Raw genomic sequence first — 16,953 nt, forward strand, 5'->3', positions numbered from 1 at the left:
CCTTCCGGCGCATCGCATTTTCGCGTTTCCGTAGACGACAGCGAGGAGTTCGCGTAGTCTCGCGAGAGGCGGGAAAGGCGCAGGGTTTGAAAGATGGCGGACGACGTGGACCAGGTGAGTGAGTTTTGAGGGGCTCGCTTCAGAGAGCCTTTCTGCACTCCCAGCCCTGGTCCTGCTCGGCTTTGCGTACCTGCTTCAGGGTGGACTGCTTTCTTCACACTCACCGGAAGGTGGTCTTTCGTGCCGCCTGTTTCTGGGTTATCACGGAGTTAAGCTGCCTCTCGGTAACCGCGCCCCCTTCGAATTTTGTCTCGGGCCCTGAGAGGTTTTCCTCCTCGAAGCCCGCCCGAAAAGTAGTTCCCTTTCGCGCTGGCCACTTCATTTTCTTGCATCTGGTCTTCTGCAGGATGGGAATGGTTCTCCCTACCTGCCTCACGGATTCTGATAGGAAGCGTGATAATAAAGTTTAGCGGCTATTATTGCTGAGCGGAGCCGTTGTCGTTCCTTCAACAAAATGTAGCAAACGTCAGCTTTGTGTGGTTAGACCCCGTTCTCAGCAGCAGGGACGCTGGCACTGACAAACGTGGTCCCTGTCCCCACTTGGAACTTCTGTTCTGGGGAAGGGCAGATACGTAAGTACAGACAGGTGCTATGCGTGGGAACTGTGGTGTGGTAGGACGACAACCAGCAAGGAGCCGGCCTGTGGAGTGATTTGATGATCCTACGGGCTTTCTTTTCTGCGCTGCTTTCCCCCCAGAATGCTCTCCCTCAGCTATATTTGTGGATCGAGCCACAATTTCAGCTTTCTCCTGAAATCTCACCTGATCAGCAAGGACTCGTCTGGCTGCCTGCGTAAAATAGCGCCCTTTGTCAACCTGCTTGATTTTTCACGTTATTCGTATTAAACATACCCTTCGTCGTTCAGTGCCTCTCTCTCCCCACTAGAATGTGAGTATCATAAGGGCAGGAGTTGTGGTCACCATCCTGACCATTCTGTTTACAGCAGTGCTGGAAACCCTGGGCAAATAATGTATTGAGCAAATACATTGGTTAATCTAGGAGGCTTCTTTGAAAAGGCAGTATTTAAAACTACAGGATGAAAAGTATGGATAGTGGGCATTCTAGACTAAGGCTGGAGGAGCCCTAGGGCCCTGTGGTGTATATATTCTCATAGTATTGCTGAACGTTTGTTTACATGACTCTCCCCACTAGAATGAACTCTTTGAGGGCGGGGACTGACCACTCTATGGTAATCTAGTGCTTGGTTGGCCGGTCCTTAACAAACACCTGTTTAATCGGGGATAAGGACCAGGTCGAAGCAGATTTGTTTGTTTTTCCCAATCTAGCTTTTTAAGGCTATAGAACCTGTAACATTCAGTCACGTACCTCCAGTAGTCGAACGTACTCACTGAAGAAGCTCTTCTTGAGTAATCTCATCAACTCCTGGCTTCAACCATCCCTTGCATTCGGATGACTCCAAGTCATCTTAGCCCTGATCTCTCACAGTTCTTTAATTGATAATAACAAGGGCCATTTCTAAGTACTCTCAGGTTGCCAAGTACTATCTTAAATACATTAAATATGTTAGTTTAATACATTAGCTCATCTGAGCCTCACAATCATGAAGGGACGATAAGGCTTCCTCATTTTCCAAACAGAGAAGCTGATAACAAGAGATGGTGTTATGTTTAATCTGAATTCATAAGTATCACGGGGTGCCTGGGTGATTCTGTTGGTTAAGCATCTGATTCGTGAGTTCGGCTCAGGGTGGTGATGTTCTCTCCCGAATGGGGCTCTGCCCTGGGCGGGAAGCCTGCTTAAGACTCTCTCTCCCTCTGCCCCTCCCCCCTCGCTCTTTTCACACGCACTGTCTCATAAATAAATAAGGCTTGAATTCATAAGTATCAGAATCAGGAATGGAACCCATACTGCCTGACTTCAAAGCTAGTGCTTTCAACCAGTGTTCTATATTGCCTGCTAAATATATTCACCTTGCTGGCTAGGTGGCACCCTAAACTCAACCTGCGCCAAACTGAATTCATAATCGTCCTTCAAGCTTTCATCTTTACCTAGCATTCTGATTAGTGTGTGGTTATCATTATGGGAATTTTTTCAGGTCACTAAATGACATATGGAATATGGTTAAAGTCCCAGAGAGTGACTTCCTATAACTGAAATTGGGCCAGGCAGTGTGGATTTTGAGGGAACAAAGTGGCGTCACAGTTATTTTTCTGTGTAACTCCTTCCTGTGTATGTATGTTTCAGCCTTCATTTATATAGCACTTACTACGATCCAGGCTCTGTTCAAAGTCTTCATATATGTCATTTAAGCCTCACGGCTGCAGTATTAAGTAGGCACTCTAGTTATCCACATTTTATGAAGTCAGACTGAGGCATAGAGGGGTTAAGTAACTTGCCCACAGTCACACAGTATAGCAGTGATTTGAACACTGCACTCTTCTGGTACTATATTACTAAGCCTGTTTCTTTTATCAGCAACAAACTACCAACACCGTAGAAGAGCCCCTGGATCTCATCAGGCTCAGCCTGGATGAGCGAATTTATGTGAAAATGAGAAATGACCGAGAGCTTCGAGGCAGATTACATGTAAGTAAATTTATTAAATTACCGTGAAATCAGATTATTTCCTTGTCATTTCTTCCTACCCCCTACCTTTTGAAATATAAACACTGTCCAATGCAGAATAATATTTTGGATGTAGGTAAGAAGAGGACAGAAGGTTACACGTGTTTGTACAAGCCAATTATAGCTGCCTTGCATTCGTATTTTTAACATGTTTTCTCTTAACAGAAAAAGATGTGTTTATTAAAGAACATTTTCATTTCTTTCATTTTTTCTCTTTATTTGTAAATAGCATCTACTCTCCATTCTAATTTCAGTGCTCTTTCAGTTACTGATACATACATAAATTTTTGTTTCCTTGTGAGAAAAGTTAAATAGCACAGAAGTTCATACAGTAAAAGATGAAATCCCATTTTTTTGCTAACCACTGAAAAACTGGGTCTGTGGTCTTTCAGATCTATTCTGTATATTTGCACATATATCTATATATGTTTACATGCATGTATTTGCACTGTATACACTACCTTAATAAAAATGAATCTTAGTATACATATTTTTGAGCACCTTTCTTTTTCACTTTCTTGAAAATTATTGATCATGAGTGTGTATAAGTCTTTATTTTTAATGACTATAGAATTCTGTATATGGTAATAGTGGTTTTTAAGTTGTTTTCTATTTCTTGCTATTGTAAATAATGCTGCAGTATGCAATTTTATACATATTTCTATGTGTATATCTGCAAATATTTCTATAGGGTTGGTCCCTTGAAGTGGTCTTATTTATTCATAAAGAGAGTATACTGAATGTTTTGCCTGTTCTTGACAACTTGTCACTTCCCTGAGTATATTTATTACTGCCATTCTACCTTAAAGTGATCTATAAAATAGCTGATATTTATTTATTGGGCATTAATTACATGCCAGGTGCTTTTATTAGAAGTGTTTTTTTTGGCGGTACCTGAGTGGCTTAGTCGGTTAAGCATGCAACTCTTGATGTCGGTTCAGCTCAGGTTGTGATCTCCAGGTCATGGGGTTGAGCCCCACGTCAGGCTCTACACGCAGCACAGAATCCACTTGTTCTTCTCCCTCTGCTCAAGTGTTTTGTATGTGATACCCCATTTAACCTTTATAACAACCCTATGAGGGGTAGGTAACATTAGTCCTGTTTTGCAGGTGAAGCAGCTCAGGCTTATTAGAAAGGTGAAGTTAACTTGCTTAAGGTAACACACCCAGTAAATGGAGAGCCAGAATATGAACCTAGACAGTATGACTGCAGCCCCACTCCTAAGTACTCTGTACCTTCCACAAAAACAAAAGGTAAAGAACCTCCTGTATTTGGAAAGGAAGTAGGGACCTAGGGAGACAGTGATCTTAATACACAGCTAGCTTTACGAGAGGCAGAATCCCAGGAAATGGAATAGTGGCAACTTTGCCAAGAAAAATAGAATTTTGCTTAATCACATGGGCCAGTGGCACATGGAGAAACACCCTAAGACAAATATGTTGTCTAAGCTCTGGGAGTCTTCTTCAGTTTCCTGCTAGACTTGATTGCCTCTACTAAATGACCCATGTCCTTTTGTGTGTTTTCTGGCCCTCATCTATAGATTTTTGCTCTTAGTGTGTTTTGCTAGCAGTTCCCCACATGGCTGACTGGCTACTTCTGTTTAGATGTAAGCTGGTAAACCATTCTAAACTTTGTTCGAAGTAAGCCTAAGTGGGTTCTGAACAAGGCCTCTGGAGTTTGACCTTTGTAAAATACATGAGCTTTGGAGTTTGGATTGGGGACATCCCTGAATATCAGAATTGCAACATTTATTGATTGAGCCCACGCAGTTTATTTGGCTAGGTTGTTTGGTTTTTTAAGATTTATTTATCTATTTATTCATGAGAGACACTGAGAGAGAGGCAGAGACACAGGCAGAAGGAGAAGCAGGCTCCCCCCGTAGGAAGCCGGATGCGGGACTCGATCCTGTCCTGATCCTGTCCTACAAGATCATGCCCTGAGATAAAGGCAGATGCTCAACCGCTGAGCCACCCAGGCCTCCTAATTTTGGCTAGGTTTTAAATGGGCAGGGTGTTGCCCTACTTACTTTACATGATGATGCCTACTGTGGGACAGGGAGAGTTGATGAATGGCAGTGTCTTGTGCCTTTGGGAGACTGCAGTGCTTTCATCTTAGCAGTTAAAGAATTTTATTGCCTTCATTGAATTTTTCGTATTATACAGGGCATTAAAAGAAGTGCTATTTTATAGGGAATTAAAAGAAGTCTGCTGAAAAGTGATAAATTTGCTTTTTTTTCATAGTTAAATATTATAAATGATATAACTGCCTTGGATGACCAGTAGGGTGGATGCTTTTAAAAAACTAAAACTTTTAAGTTCTTTTGAGTAAATTCATTTTGGGTCATATAAACAGTTTTGCATTTTTATCAGGTCAATTAAATTATCGCTGGAGATAATTTGTGAAGAAAAAGTGTATTAGTACAGCAGAATTATTTTTTACTTACATATAAATGTTTGTGGTGTAAGTATTGTGCATGAGCCCTGTTCATTGTTTCTTGATTATTAAATATCTTGGCCCCTTCCCTTTCCACTTCAGGCATATGATCAGCATTTAAATATGATATTGGGAGATGTGGAAGAAACTGTGACTACTATAGAAATTGATGAAGAAACATATGAAGAGATATATAAAGTAAGTCATGCAGTTCTGTTTCTCACTTTTAAAATGTCGATCGTTCTTAATATCCAGCAGCTTCACACTTATGGGAAGCCTGTCATGATTTGGTACCTAATTGGATTCAGTAAATAAGCATAACAACCAAGAGCAAACACTTTGAGGTCAGACAGACCTGGTTTCCAGTACTGGTCTAACCACATCCTACCTGGGGTATGTCGGGCCAGGGAATTAACTTGGCAGATTTAATTTCCTCATTTTTAAGCAGGAATACTACCATTTACCTCATAGGGTTGCCAGGATTCACTGATAAATGACAATATAAGATGCGTATTTGTGCTAGTATATAAGTATGTAAATACTGGACAGTATTCTTTTGTTTGATATGGCTTTGAGTATCAATAATAAAAACTAAAACTGAGAAATTCTAAAAATATTTGTTAAAAGTAACTAAGCTTATTACCTGTTAACGGAAATAACATTAACAGTAACTACAGAAATAAAATTATAAGAAGCGTCTTTATTTTACCTTTTGCAGATTTTTTCAATGTAACCTTGATGACATCTAGAGTCTCCCGTCTTGCTGTGCATTTAATCTGTTATGATATATTATAGTTGAAGAAAATCCAGCCTCACAGAGATGTAGCGACGAGTAAAGACACCTAGGTGGCTCAGTGGTTGAGCATCTGCCTTTAGCCTAGGGCATGATCCCGGAGTTCCAGGATCGAGTCCCAAATTGGGCTCCCTGTGCGGAGCCTGCTTCTCTCTCTTCCCTCTGCCTGTGTCTCTGCCTCTCTCTCTGTGTCTCTCATGAATAATAAATCTTTTTTTAAAAAGTATTTTTTGTGGATATTTGCCTTTGATGCTATGTTAAAAATCTTAAGACGCAGTAGTTTCTTAAAGGTTAGTTGCAATATGGAATCTGAGACCATAGCAGTGATTTTTTTTTTTTTTAAGATTTTATTTATTTATTCATGAGAGATAGAGAGGCAGAGACATAGGCAGAGGGAGAAGCAGGCTCCTTGTGAGGAGCCTGATGCAGGACTCAATCCCAGGATCTCAACCTGAGCCAAAGGCAAACGCTCCACCACTGAGCCACCCAGGTGTCCCCCATATCAGTAATCTTTTCATACTCTTGTTATATGCAAACTCGTTGGTCTATTTTGTCCTTTCAGTGTATCTTTTACAATGCAGGATTCTGTAACATCAAGCACTGGTCATTTGGAAAATATTAGTTCTTGGAGTTATGCAGATCTTCTGAATGTTGGTAAATTTCATTGTTCAATATAAAAAAAAGAAAATCACACTTAAGTCTTTTAAGTATTAGGAAGCCAGTCTCTGAACCCTCCTAGAGCATAGTGGTTTAAAATGTAGACTCGGATGGCAGGACTGGATTTAAATCTTTACTCCTTTACGTACCAGCTATTTAATTGTACCACACTATCCAACCTGTCTGACAAGTGTCCTTGTCTATAAAATGGGGACAGTAACAGGACCTACTTTATACAGCTATTGAGGATTCATTGAGAGGATACAAGAAAAACCTTTAAATTAGCACAGGCACATAGTAAGTGTTCAAATGTTAGGCTTTTGGGTTTTGTTGTTCTGCTTTATTCTGGCTTTCCCTCTGTCTTCAACCACTGCTGACTCCTTTGCAAATTTTCTTTCTTTCTCCCTGTGAACATGGGCTTTTAAGTTTTTAATCTACATTTTTTCCCCTCAGACATGTCATGTAGTAACTGTCGTATGTGATAAGGCATGAGTCCATACCAGTAATCAGTACAGCACCAAAGCTTGAGCTCTTCACAGATCTGGGCTCAAATTTTCCTGCTGGTGATTAGTTTCATGACCTTGGGCAAGTTATAGAAACTTCCTAAGCCTCAGGGACTTCTGTAAAATGACAAATGTGCCCACCTCCCAGGATTGTAGCAAGATGTGCTAAATCGGTATGTGTAAAGCTCTGGCATGTGATTGGTGGCCATTATGATTGTGGATAAATCTGTGTCTCCAGTTTCTTTCCTTTTCTCAGCTTTACTCTTTCATATCCAGTATTCTAATTAAAAATATTTTCACTTTGGATGTTATCTTGAACTCAGTGGCACATAAAGCTAAATTGCTAGTGTTCTTCACCTTCAAAACAAGGTCATTCTCAATTCCCTACTTCTGTTCATGATTTTCTGTTATTTAGAGCATAAATTTCAGAATTTTCTTGGACTTCCCTCTTTCAGTCACATTAGTCAATAACTGATTGAGTTGATTTCTTCCTTCATGTTGAGTGAAATGTGTCATTTTCTTTCCTGTTGCCATGACTCTAGCTGAGGTACTTCCCTTATGTCCACCTCCATTTCAGCCCATGCACAGGTGACTGCCAAAATAATTGTCCTCAAATAATGCTTTCATTTGCTATAGTCATGCTTAGAGACATTTATGGCTTTCTGTGGCTTATAGAGAGCAAAGCACAGATTCGGGCTAGGTTAAGACCCTCCACTGTGGGATTGACACTTTCTAGTGTCTTCTCTCATGACTACTCTGGCCAAGTTGGCCCACTTGCTGTCTTCAGAGTGTCCTTTCTAGTCCTGCTTCTATGTCTTTTCCCATAGTGTGTGCCCTAACTGGAACCATCATCCTTGTCTCTTTCCTGCAAAGCCTGTTTCAAGAACTGCCTCAGTCCTAACTCTTCAGTGACTCCTTCTCTGACCATCTGGACCTTCTTTCTTCCTTTGGTCAATTTGCTCCTTCGGTTGGACCTTCTAACCTTTGGCATTCTCAGCTGACACTGATCTTGCTGACTCTTCATTTCTTTTTTTTTTTTTTCTTTTTTCTTTTTTTTTTAAAGATTTTATTTATTCGTGAAAGACACACAGAGAGGCAGAGACATAGGCAGAAAGAGAAGCAGTCTCACCATAGGCAGCCTGATTCGAGACTCGATCCTAGGACCCCAGTATCATGACTTGAGCAAAGGCAGATGCTCAACCACTGAGCCATCCAGGTGCCTGACTCTTCATTTCTGTATTCCTTTTCATCTTGTGAGCTGTTTTGTAGCAGAGCCCAGGACATTGTTCATTCTTTTCCCCATATTTGCCATGTTAGCTACAGGTGATGAGTACTTTTGCAGGTTGTTAGAGGAATGTGAGGCAGGGAAGGGAGTAAAGATAACAGAGGATAGATCTTCCTCAACTTACTGTAGTTACAGCCTGACAAACCCACTGTAAGTTGAAAATACATGTATTACATCTACCAAACATCATAGCCTAGCGTAATCTACCTTAAAAGTCTCAGACCACTTGTAATAGCCTAGGGTTGCCCCAAATCATCTACCACAAAGCCTATTTTATAATAATAAAGTGTTGCATGATCCATGTAGTTTATTGAAGACGGTACTGAAAGTGAAAAACAGGATGGTTGTATGTGTATAGAATGATGATGAGTGTATTGGTTATTGACCCTTGTGGTCACATGGCTGACCGGGAGCTGTGGCTACTGCCGCTGTTGCTGTTGTACTGCAATTACTAAGCTCAGGAACAGATCAAAATTCAGATATCGAACTACAGTTACTTGTGAATGCTTTTTGCTTTCACACCACAGTAAAGTAAAAAAAATAACTCAAACAGAAAAAGAAATAAAAAGTAGAAAATGTCCAGGATTGGAATAGAGAACTGAAACTAATATGTTGAACAACTGCTGTGTACTGAAGATTTCCAAGTTTTATTACATTTAATCTGGTTAACACTGAGGCCAGTGGTGTTATTCCCACTTTCTAGCTGAGGAAACCCAGGTTCAGCCAGGAAAAGATAGGGTAAGGATTTTCAACACCAGCCTAACTGGCTTCAAAGCCTGGAGAGTTCATTTCTCTGTGTTAAGGCCTGGTGCTCCAAGTAGTTGATGGAATTGATGGACAGTGAAATCTTGAAATTAGCAGGCAGCACTAGTTCTTCTGGAGAGCTCAGCAGTGGCTGAGCTAACATGGATAGACTTCCTGTCCTGTAAATCTCCAGGATCTGGAAGATCATGCTCGGTCCCTGCCATCCTGGGCTTTAACATCTAATTTAAAAAGTGGGAAAATTGTGGGTGCCTTGAATGTGAACAAATAGGCAGAATAGCTTGAGAGAGGGAACACTAGATATGAAAAAGTGCTCTAATGGAAATGGGGAGGTTGAGGAACTCAGCTTTGCTGAATGCCTGCTATATGTTAAGCACTGTGCTATCCATTCAACATAATCATATTTCATTCTAACAGCTCAGTAAAATAGGTGTAGGTTGAAGCTAATTGGTATTACTCTCTCCAGAAGAGTGTATAGTATGCAGTGCTTTCAAAATGTATATAACCAGGATGCATGGATGGCTCAGCGGTTGAGTATCTGCTTTCGGCTCAGGGCGTGATCCTGGAGTCCTGGGATTGAGTCCCGCGTTGGGCTCCCTGCGTGGAGCCTGCTCCTCCCTTTGCCTGTGTCTCTGCGCACCCCCTCCCCCCCAATCTAGCTCTCTCTGTATCTCTCATGAAGAAATAAATTTTCAAAAAAAAAATATATATATATAACCACAGTACTTTCTTTCTTAAGAATATATATTGTTACATAACAAATTACCCCAAAACTTAGAGACTTAAAAGCACATACATTTATTACCCCACCATTTCTGTAGGTCAGGTATCCAGTCACAGCTGGGTCTTCTGTTTCAGGGTCTTCAATGAGGTTACACGAGGGTTGGAGTCTCCTCTGAAAGCTTAGCCACAGAAGAATCTGCTTCTAATCTCACTTACATGGTTGTTGGCAGGATTCATTTCCTTGAGCATTGCTGGACCGAAAGCCTCAGTTCCTTGCCACATGGGTCTCCACTGCTTAGCAGCTTGCTTCATCAAACCTAGCAGGCAGGAGAGTTGGCTAGCAAGATGGAAGTCACTTTCTTATGTAATGTAATCATGATAGTGACATCCCATTACCTTTGCAGTATCCTCTTGGTTAGAAGCAAGGCATAGGTTTCACCCATACTCAAAAGGGGATTTCACAAGGGTGTGAACACCAGGAGGCACAGGGATCATTAAGGGCCACTTGTCTTGGAAAATGCTGCCCTGTTCGTTTCTGTTCACTGAATCTCCAGGAAACTAATTGAATTAATGGAAAATCATTACAGATGAAGTGGATTCCATAAGAAGGGAAGGAACTTTTTAGTTCAGAAATAGGACCACCGAGTAAGGAATTTGAGTAAAATAAATACATCAGTTATTTTGTTGAGCGCAGACTTTCACTGAACTTGCTGTCCTAGAACTAGATGCACCTTTTCCAACTCAAAGGAAACCAGAAGGAAGTACTGCTTCATAACAGACAAGAGTCCTATGACACTTGTTTCTTGAGACTGATTCTCACAGTATGCTCGTTAAAACAGGAGTATTGGCATCACCCTTGACTGTGTTTGAAATGTAAACTCATGGGCCACACTCTGACCTAGTAAATGAGACTGGGCTTGGAACCTAGAAAACCATCATAAGGAGCTGTTAAAGAGGTGATTCTTTATGCACATTAATATTTGAGAGCTACTGCCCTGAGAGAGTGTTCTAGGGAAACGTGAGAGCACGTCGTTGGTGACAGTGACCAGTAAGTGTATTTGAGCTTGGTCTACTAAACTTGCAAGTATTACTTGAATTTAGTGTAAGGAGTTCTCCTATTTATGTAGGTTCTAGTACCCAAGAAGCTCATAAAACATAGTTTTTACATCTTAAAATCAGTTATAAAAACAGCCATCATGAGCACACTATGACGGTGCACACTGAAGACACAAGTTGGTTCTTCCCAGTGTCAACTTTATGCAGTCATGAAGCAGGGTGAACATAATTATAAAGCCGGTTCAGGTTTCTAAACTGAGTGACATTTCACCACGTGATTAACTTGGCTTCTGACACAGCACATGAAGCAGAACACAAGACAAGTCACACAATGAACAAGATAACATGGAGGGCAGGAAGTGAACAGACCAAACGCCAAGTCAGTGGACACGCAGTTGAGATAAGGCCTCGGTCCGGTCCAGGTCAGCTCTCAGCACTCGCTGCTGCTTCTGTTCAGTGAAGAATCTCTGTTCTTTGTGGAGATGAGTTGGGCAGAGAGCCTTCAGCAGCAGCTGCCTTTTTGGAGGGGTCAGTGTCTGAGGAGAGTGACGGCTTACTGCAAAAATCCTCTCGTTTTAAAGGGATTTCAGTGGTCTTGGGCCCCTGCAGACCTCCTCTGCCCGTGCTCGCCGTCAGTTCCCAGGTGTCGCCAGCTGGTGCTGGTCTTGGTCATATCTGGTAGCTGCCATCCACTTAGCTGCTCATGTCATTGCTTGACACAGGCCCCTACGTGACATGAGTCGCTCCATCTTGCTCTCTACAACAGCTGTTACTAATATTTTCTGCCTGGCAGAGAGGCAGTTCTGTCTGTCAGATCTACTTGTGGTACAGATTTCTAGAACCTAAAAAGGATGAATTAGTTACCATTGCCCTTCCCACATCCTCTGCTGCAAAGCAGGGACAGGATAGTTGCCAAAAAAACTCCCTTTAGGAGAGCAAAGAATGGAAACAGCAGAATGCCCTGGGGAGGTGTGAAATGTTCCCTGTTCTGGTAGTAGAAGTAAAGTCTTAGGTCAAGTGTGTCTCATGTGATATTTGGGATGTACTTACACCAAGAAAATTCTTTTCTGTGTATCTAGAATTCAGATTTAAGTGAGCAGTCTGTGTTTTTATTTGCTAAATCTGGCAACCCTAAATGGGAGCTGCAGAGTTTTCACAGCCAAGTTCTTGCTTGTGGAAGACTGAAATAGTCAAAGGATTTTTTTAGCCAGGTATGCTTTCTTTGAATGCAGTTTTTAAAAAAGCTTAGGATTTCACCTGTGTCTGACCTGTTCATTTCCAATCAATTCGATGGGCCAGTAACCTCGGTGAGAGTTCTTACCTACACATAACCTTTGGATGCCTCTAGATTTTTCCCTCTGTTCCTGTTCCTCTCCATGTAAGTAATGTTGATCCTAAGGCCATTTGCTAAAGTAAATTTGGGTGAGAAAGCACCACCCTTAACCTGATCCTTGCCTCAGGGCTGAGTTGTTTAATTTAGGAGGTTTACTGGGCTTGGTCCTTAAAGCTTTTGTTCTTGCTTGTTTATTGTTTGGGATCCAAAAACTTCGAACCCTGTGAATCCTATTTCTTTGTAATCTCTGCTTGAAAACCAGCTCATTCTTGCCTGGGCTCATCTCTTATACTGCCTTGCTGAAAGCATCAGCAACTAACATTTGGATTTTTCCAACCTCTTCCCCTGGAATGTATAGGTTTGGGAGGCCCTTGGATTACTTTCCAAGTTATTGCAGGCAACAATTTTACCTAATGTTTTGCCAGGGCATAAAAGGATTTCAGAATATTGTTTCCCTTGTGCCCAAGGCTCAACCTGTAGGCGAGTGCCCCAAGGTATTCATTCCACATAGGCAGGTGCTGTAACACACAGATGCAGCATTGAATGGCTCAGCACAGCAGAATTTATCTCTTACCCACATAACAGTCCTGAGTGGAATTTTAGTTCAGCACAATAGCTTTCCTCCAGGTACTCAGTCAAGGACCCAGGCTTCCTCTGTCTTATGGCTCTGACATCTCCAGAGTTCATTATATCTGAGTCCCATCCAGTTGCATGGGGAAGACCACAGAGAGGTGGTCATGGAAGGTTAATGAGTCATTACTTCATTACTTCTGTTTACTTCCCATTGGTTGAAACCCAATCCCATGGCTGTACCTGGTTGCAGGGGAACATGAGTAAGGTAGTCTAGCTATGTGCCAGGAAGAGGAGGAGAATGGATTTAGGTGAATAGTTCCAATCTTTGCCCCAATTATAGACATCCAGGAAAAGTAAACAGTTAATAAAGTGGTTCTTTGTGCTATAAAGGTAAGTAAGTGGTCAGGTTTTTTAAGTCAATTTGTGTTATGATGAATCTATGTTATTTTTTTTTGCTTTCAAATTTCTCAAAAAAATAAATTATACTACTGTGTATTTATATAAATGTGTTCTGTTTTTGTTTTCCTCTTCCAGTCAACAAAACGGAATATTCCAATGCTTTTTGTCCGGGGAGATGGTGTTGTACTAGTTGCTCCTCCATTAAGAGTCGGCTGAAACAAAAAATTTATCATGTATGGAATATAGGAGATTTTGTATGATTGCCTCTTTAAATGTAGAAGACATCCAAAAGAGAAACCTGCGTTCATTTTGATATTAAGAAATGACCAAGGATTCTTCCACTCCTGAATTGAGTTGATTTGCAGATAACTCAAAAATTCTTAAGCTAAAGGGCATTTTAATTTTTTTCTAACTCTTTCAATAAATGTGATCACCAGGATGCAGAACTCTTTGTTCAGGAATTCATTTGCTCTGTTGTTTTCTCAGACAATTTCTGATATTTTTTTCCTTTAAATTAAATTTCATGTTTCCTTTTTTAATTTTTTTTTTAATGCAGTCTCCTGTCTTGTGAATTCTTTGAGCACACATTTTGTACTGATTGTACACGTTTATCTGTGCATCTGCTAGGTTGGAGGCACCAAGTAGAGTACTGAAAACCACATGTTGGCCTATGTCCGTCCTCTCTAAGTCTTCTGGGGAGGCAGTTCTTTAAACCAACAGTTGCAGGAAATGGAGATTAGTGTGGATAGAATAGCGCATCTATAGGATCTCATAACAGCACAGAAGAGTGACCAAATAATAGGTTGAGCAGGTGGGGTGGCGGTGGCAGTGGCAGTATCGTGCCATTGTATGTATGTGTTAACATTGCCGGGAAATACAAAGCATGATTTCTATTCTACTTGGTCTGATTTATCTCTAAGGTTAGGCTTTGGTGGTTATATACCTGTGTGGTTCAGCTTGGTCATATATCCAATGCTGCCCATATTTTATGACCCACTCTTGGATCACAGACCATTAATGACAGGTCTCCAACAACATATCTCAGTGGCACAATAAAACAAAGTGGCTAAAAAGCCAAGCTCTTTTTATTTCTAGCTTCAGTCAGTCAGCCCTTAATGCTTGAAAGGGAAAGAGGAAAGAGTTTGTGTATGTTGCAGTCTCTAAAACTTTATACAAGACTTAGGTAGGACCTGACATCCTCTACTAAGTAGGTTGTACCATTTTGAAATGTAAAAAATCTGATATGTGAATGATTGCCTGTAAATACACTGAATATGTTTGTTAATCCATTATGCAGTATGATATGTGAACAGATGCACAATATTTTAAGCCTTGTGCAGGAAAGATGCTTTCAGTAAGCATTGTGTGAAAAGGTTTCGTTTTCATTGTTTATTGTACTTAGCCCTGCAGGTTAAAGGAGAAGGGGAAGACAAGTGTGACAGAGGTTTTACCTTTTGTGAGTAAATAGGAGAGAACCTTCCTTTGCTTCTGCTTGCCTCCACACTGTGTCTTTAGGTTTCATTAGTCCAGGAGGTAACCTGTTTACATCAGCATGTTCAATATTGAAAAAATAGGACCCGTGGTTCTGGTGGTAGCAAGTGGCCAATCCTTTGGATCATCCAACAACAGCTCTCCTACAGAATGTTATAAGACACTGAAGCCTAAAGGGCTTGCTTGGGTTGCTTGCCTGTGGTCCCACAGCTAGCATGAGGCAGTAGGATGTGAATCTGCTGGACTCCTACTGGGACAGGGCAGTGGTGGGGCCCTGGATCTGGGTAGTACACTGCTCCTAATGCCTGCCACAGCCGTGACACAACTGACCATCTGGCCCTCTTGCTCTACCACACCCTCCAGTTCTTTCCAGGGTTTTATTCATTTTTAGTGGCTTCTGATATCCATGATTGGACCCTGGATACTTCTACTCCATTCTTGGTCATCTTTCTCCTAGAAGTGATAGTTAACACTAGAGCTTTTGGCAGTGAGGGTTGTTGTTCACACAAAGGTTTCTAAAAACCATGGGCTTTGGATCTGACACAGCTACCATCATGTGCCAGTAAGACTCAGCTGCAACACATAAACATCCTCCTGGCTGCTAAGATACAGGGAAAGGGACAATAAAAAACGAACTGCAAGATAACCGTTTGTGTGTTCCCAGACAGGAGAAGAAAGCAGTATAGGTTTGGGGAGCCCTTTGGTTCAGGCTACCTACCTGGTTGGTACTGGGACTCAGTCTGCAACAGGGGCGGCTGAAGCCTGACACAGCCCCACACATCAAGGCTTCCTTTATAGGGTTGCACAGTGCTGCCCTTTGAGGGCTTATGCAGTAACAGGACATCCTGGAGCCATGCCTTGGACTCCCAGGTTGCACAGCACTCTGAGCTCCAGCCAGTTGGATGTCCCGTGTTCATTAGAGCTGGTGATAAGGTTTCTGCAACATGGTGTCACATAGCTCAAGAGGAACTTTCTGATTTTCTCCTTTGGACATCTCAAGCAGACACCATCCCCAGATCCCTGTCTTATTGGTTTCCTGAAGGAGATTGTTACGAATTGTCATTGCTTCCCACAGAGGAAGATGGATTAACAAAATGTAGGACCATGCATTTATCTTTGAGATGAAATGTGCCCAAATTGAAACCCAAGTAACTTGAGTATCTCAAGTTAGACAAAAATTGTTAGCTACAAGCGGACAATTTCACACATTTCAAATAGTGATTTTTTTTTTAAAGATCTGCATAAACTCAAGTGATCATCTTTCTGTATACCATGATAGAAACTGGTTTCATACACCCTTTTATTAAAAATAATTCCTATTGCCTACAGTGCTTTTAATCTATAGTCAGGAGGGGAATGTTCTAACGTGAGCAGTTGCCAGCTGTGGAGCAATGCTCACCTGTGTTGCACCAGGGAAGGAACTGAAAATTTTGGAAGTCCTCCTGGCAAATTCAAGAGGCTTGGTGTTTCTGTCACTCATTTCCAGTGAACTATGTTGGGAAGCCCTACCCTGCAGCATGTCAGGCTTGCAACCTACCTGCCAGTGGCAGTGGTCTCACTCAGTTGGTTCGTGTGCTGGCTCACCCCCCAGTCATTATGGTCATGAGAATGTAGGGCTCTGATTGGTGAGGCTTGAGCCATATGGTTTGCATGTGGAGGATAGTTTTCTAAAGGAAACCATGGAGAGGAGCTGGAGACAAAAAATACCTGTTAGATTGAAATGACTTGTAGTATTCTGATTTACAGACAAAAATTCCTTTGATTTACTTGATAATTGGTAAAGAAAAATTTCGTGGAACACACCTTAGAATGGAGATACTGATTTGAAGCCATTGCTCTGGAATCTAGGAGGAGACCCTGGAGCATCCTGAGGGGGAGTCAGTGTGGGTGGAGCTTAGACTTGTTCCATGACTGGTCCTGATGGTAGCTGGAGTCTCCTTGGGTAGTTCGGTGCGGGCCCTGCCACACAGGAGGGTACTAGGCTGAGAGGAGTTACTGGGGTCCTTGGAGCTCTGAGGAGAGTGAGTTACTTGTAGGATGTGAATGAAGAACACTGAGCTCCACCAGACAGGTTGGTGCTTAAGAGCAGAAATTTGTGTACTCACAACCCCGGCCTGGGGCCTGGCCATGAGTCTGTCTTCAGTAAATGCTAAATGAGTCATTGAACCACAAGAAAACCAGTGACAACACTATCATTGGAAGAGGCAAGTGGTACTTTTCCCCCTAGCTTTATGTTTAGGTATAACTGAAAAAATTTTACAAGATTTGTAAAGTGTGCACAATGGGCATTTGATAGACA

The 16,953-nt window shown here is 41.7% G+C and overlaps 1 protein-coding gene across 1 annotated transcript; it reads left to right on the forward strand.

The window, feature by feature from the left end:
* The first annotated feature begins 1 nt into the window (after position 1).
* On the forward strand, positions 2-13,609 carry LSM3 (LSM3 homolog, U6 small nuclear RNA and mRNA degradation associated). The gene is made up of 4 exons (XM_025991551.2): positions 2-114; positions 2,497-2,607; positions 5,182-5,277; positions 13,299-13,609. Exons 1-4 carry the CDS (start codon positions 94-96, stop codon positions 13,377-13,379), a joined length of 309 nt encoding a protein of 102 aa, XP_025847336.1. The 5' UTR covers positions 2-93; the 3' UTR covers positions 13,380-13,609.
* Positions 13,610-16,953: the final 3,344 nt, after the last annotated feature.

Source organism: Vulpes vulpes, chromosome 9 (genome assembly GCF_048418805.1).
Source record: "Vulpes vulpes isolate BD-2025 chromosome 9, VulVul3, whole genome shotgun sequence".
Taxonomy (NCBI): Eukaryota; Metazoa; Chordata; class Mammalia; order Carnivora; family Canidae; genus Vulpes; species Vulpes vulpes.

Excerpts from the sequence above, each read along its gene's own strand:
- LSM3 (XM_025991551.2), top strand. The coding sequence starts at position 94 with ATGGCGGACGACGTGGACCAG. Across the intron at positions 2,608-5,181 it reads AGCTTCGAGGCAGATTACAT|GCATATGATCAGCATTTAAA; the intron begins GTAAGTAAATTT and ends TTTCCACTTCAG. Across the intron at positions 5,278-13,298 it reads CATATGAAGAGATATATAAA|TCAACAAAACGGAATATTCC; the intron begins GTAAGTCATGCA and ends TTCCTCTTCCAG.